This window comes from Hydra viridissima, unplaced genomic scaffold (genome assembly GCF_058129835.1).
Source record: "Hydra viridissima isolate aposymbiotic clone 2 unplaced genomic scaffold, HvirCarnegie_v1 scaffold_12, whole genome shotgun sequence".
NCBI classification, from domain to species: Eukaryota; Metazoa; Cnidaria; class Hydrozoa; order Anthoathecata; family Hydridae; genus Hydra; species Hydra viridissima.
This window is the reverse complement of record NW_028324311.1, coordinates 9,940,308-9,942,501: the sequence shown is the minus strand read 5'-3', so window position 1 is coordinate 9,942,501 and position 2,194 is coordinate 9,940,308. Positions and strand designations below refer to the sequence as shown.

Genomic DNA, 2,194 nt, shown 5'->3' with positions numbered 1-2,194 from the left:
AAAAAGAACGTCGTTGGAGGTGGAGGAATTATGGACGCGATTAAAAATTTTTTGAGGAGAATGGCAGCCACAAATGCTTCACGATCGTCTCTTCATTTATTGAGAAAAGCAGCAGCAAGCGAAATTGGAAGAGAAGCAATCACAGCAGCCAAATCTGCTGGAAAAGAATTAGCCTCTTCAGCTATATCAACTGCTAAAGACGTTGCCATCGACAAAGGAAAAAAAGCGCTTGAAAAAGTTTACGCCAAGACAGGAACGGTGAATCCAAACCAATTACTCACCACGATTGTAAACGAAGCGGCAAAGGCTGATCCGTATATTAATCCAATGGAAGAGCTGCATAAAAAAATGTTTGGTTCTTCCATTCAAGTGAAAAAGAAAATGACGAAAAAGAACGCGGCTAGAATCCAAGATCTCGTTAAAATGGGGAGCGGGCTTTTGATTGCTTGATTTTTTTTAACGAATCAAAAATGACATAAAAAATTTTTTTTCTCATTTTAAAAATGATAAACACCGATAGATTAAGAGTTGATGAAATGCCAGAGTATGACACTGGCATTGAAAAAGTTGATTTTTTCGAGTACCTCCCAACAAACCTCGATTTAAATTCTTCAGGATCGATCGTTTTTGAGATTGATTGTCAATCTGTGCAAACAGTTCCGTCTGATGCTTACATCCTCGTCGAAGGGGTTCTCAAAAAAGCGGATGGAACTGCATACACAGCAACAGACAACATTGCTCTGATAAACAACGCCGTCATGTGTTTGTTCAGCGATACCACCTATGATTTATCAGGACAACAAGTGGAAAGAGTCATGTATCCAGGTCAAGGAACAACCATGCTTGGATTGTTGAAATACCCTTTTGGTTTTCAGCTTGCAGATGGTTTGAAGCAAATGTGGTATAAAGACACTTCAAACGCCACCGGAAATTCAGGATTTGTTATAAGACGAGACCACTTGTTTGCAGACACGACATCCATTGGTGCATTTTCGTTCAAGATACCATTAAAACACATTTTTGGTTTTTGCGAAACTTACGACAAAGTCGTTTATGGATTCAGACACACCATTACCTTCACAAAAAAAGAATACGACGATGCCATTTACAGAGCTGAGACTGTTGCCGCAGGAATGATCGACCTTAAAAAATTCAGACTTTTTATGCCTAGAATTGAGTTGGATGTTTCGAAGAAAGCCGAATTCTTGAAATTAATGGCGAGTAAAATTTCCGTCCCAGTGGCATATAAGTCAAACAAAGTCGAAAGACAAGCCATTCCTGCTGGTCTCACAGAATTCACCTGGACACTTGGAAGAATCACAGACAAAAGCGTTCCGAGATATATCGTGTTTGGGCTTCAGGCAAACAAGAATTCCAGTCAAATCGTAAATCCAGCCATTTTCAACCATTGCGATGTCAGCAATTTTTTCGTAACCGTCAATGGAATAAAATATCCAAATTACAATTACGACTTGAATTTTGGTGAAAAGAAAATTACCATGGCTCATTCTGACGCGTTCTCTTTTGACGAATAAATATTATGGTACAAACGAACTTGTTTGTCAATCTGGTTTGTCTCTGCTTGAATATAAAAATTTGTTTCCGTTATTTTTTGTCGACATTAGCAAGCAAAAAGAAAGAGTTGTTTCTGAAACGGCAGAATTGGTGGTCAACCTCAAATTTCGAACAGCAGTACCAGAAAACACTGTTATTTTTGCAGTGATCATTTCCGACAAATTGCTCAATTTTGTTTCCAACGGAACCAACATGAGCGTTGTTTATTAGGTTTGAAAGACCGTCATGAGATTCTTAACAAAAATGATTTAAAAAATTTTTTTCTTTTTAAAAATAAAACATGAGATATACAAAAAATTATCTGAAAAATTTGCTTAGTGAAAATGGAATCACATTAACCTCAAACAAATTGTTGCCTTTATGATGATTGCGATTGAGAATAATCTAATAAGTAAAGATTCGCTTTTGAAAGGTGTAAAAGAACATAGACCAGTGGGTCGACTAAAAAAAGGAATAAAAGTGAAAAATGAGAAAACGGAAAAAAAACCGATCGATCCAAAATACGAGAGACTTGCTTCAATTCGAAATAAGCCTGTGTCTGTGAAAACAACCAATATGGAAACCGGGGAAGTGGTTGAATACAAATCCCTTTACAAAGCAATGAAAAAGACAGGACATG

The 2,194-nt window shown here is 37.1% G+C and overlaps 1 protein-coding gene across 1 annotated transcript; it reads left to right on the top strand.

Annotated features, from left to right (window-relative positions):
• The first annotated feature begins 503 nt into the window (after positions 1 to 503).
• On the top strand, positions 504 to 1,939 carry LOC149881169 (uncharacterized). The gene is made up of 3 exons (XM_090067943.1): positions 504 to 803; positions 876 to 1,348; positions 1,894 to 1,939. The coding sequence occupies exons 1-3, from the start codon at positions 504 to 506 to the stop codon at positions 1,937 to 1,939; spliced, it is 819 nt and encodes a 272-aa protein (XP_089924069.1).
• Positions 1,940 to 2,194: the final 255 nt, after the last annotated feature.

Bases quoted from the DNA above. Each gene is read 5' to 3' on its own strand.
- LOC149881169 (XM_090067943.1), top strand. From the start codon at position 504: ATGATAAACACCGATAGATTAAGAGTTGATGAAATGCCAGAGTATGAC. The intron at 804-875 runs GTGGAAAGAGTC...TTTGGTTTTCAG, and splicing joins ATGATTTATCAGGACAACAA to CTTGCAGATGGTTTGAAGCA. The intron at 1,349-1,893 runs GTTTGGGCTTCA...AAATTTGCTTAG, and splicing joins AGCGTTCCGAGATATATCGT to TGAAAATGGAATCACATTAA.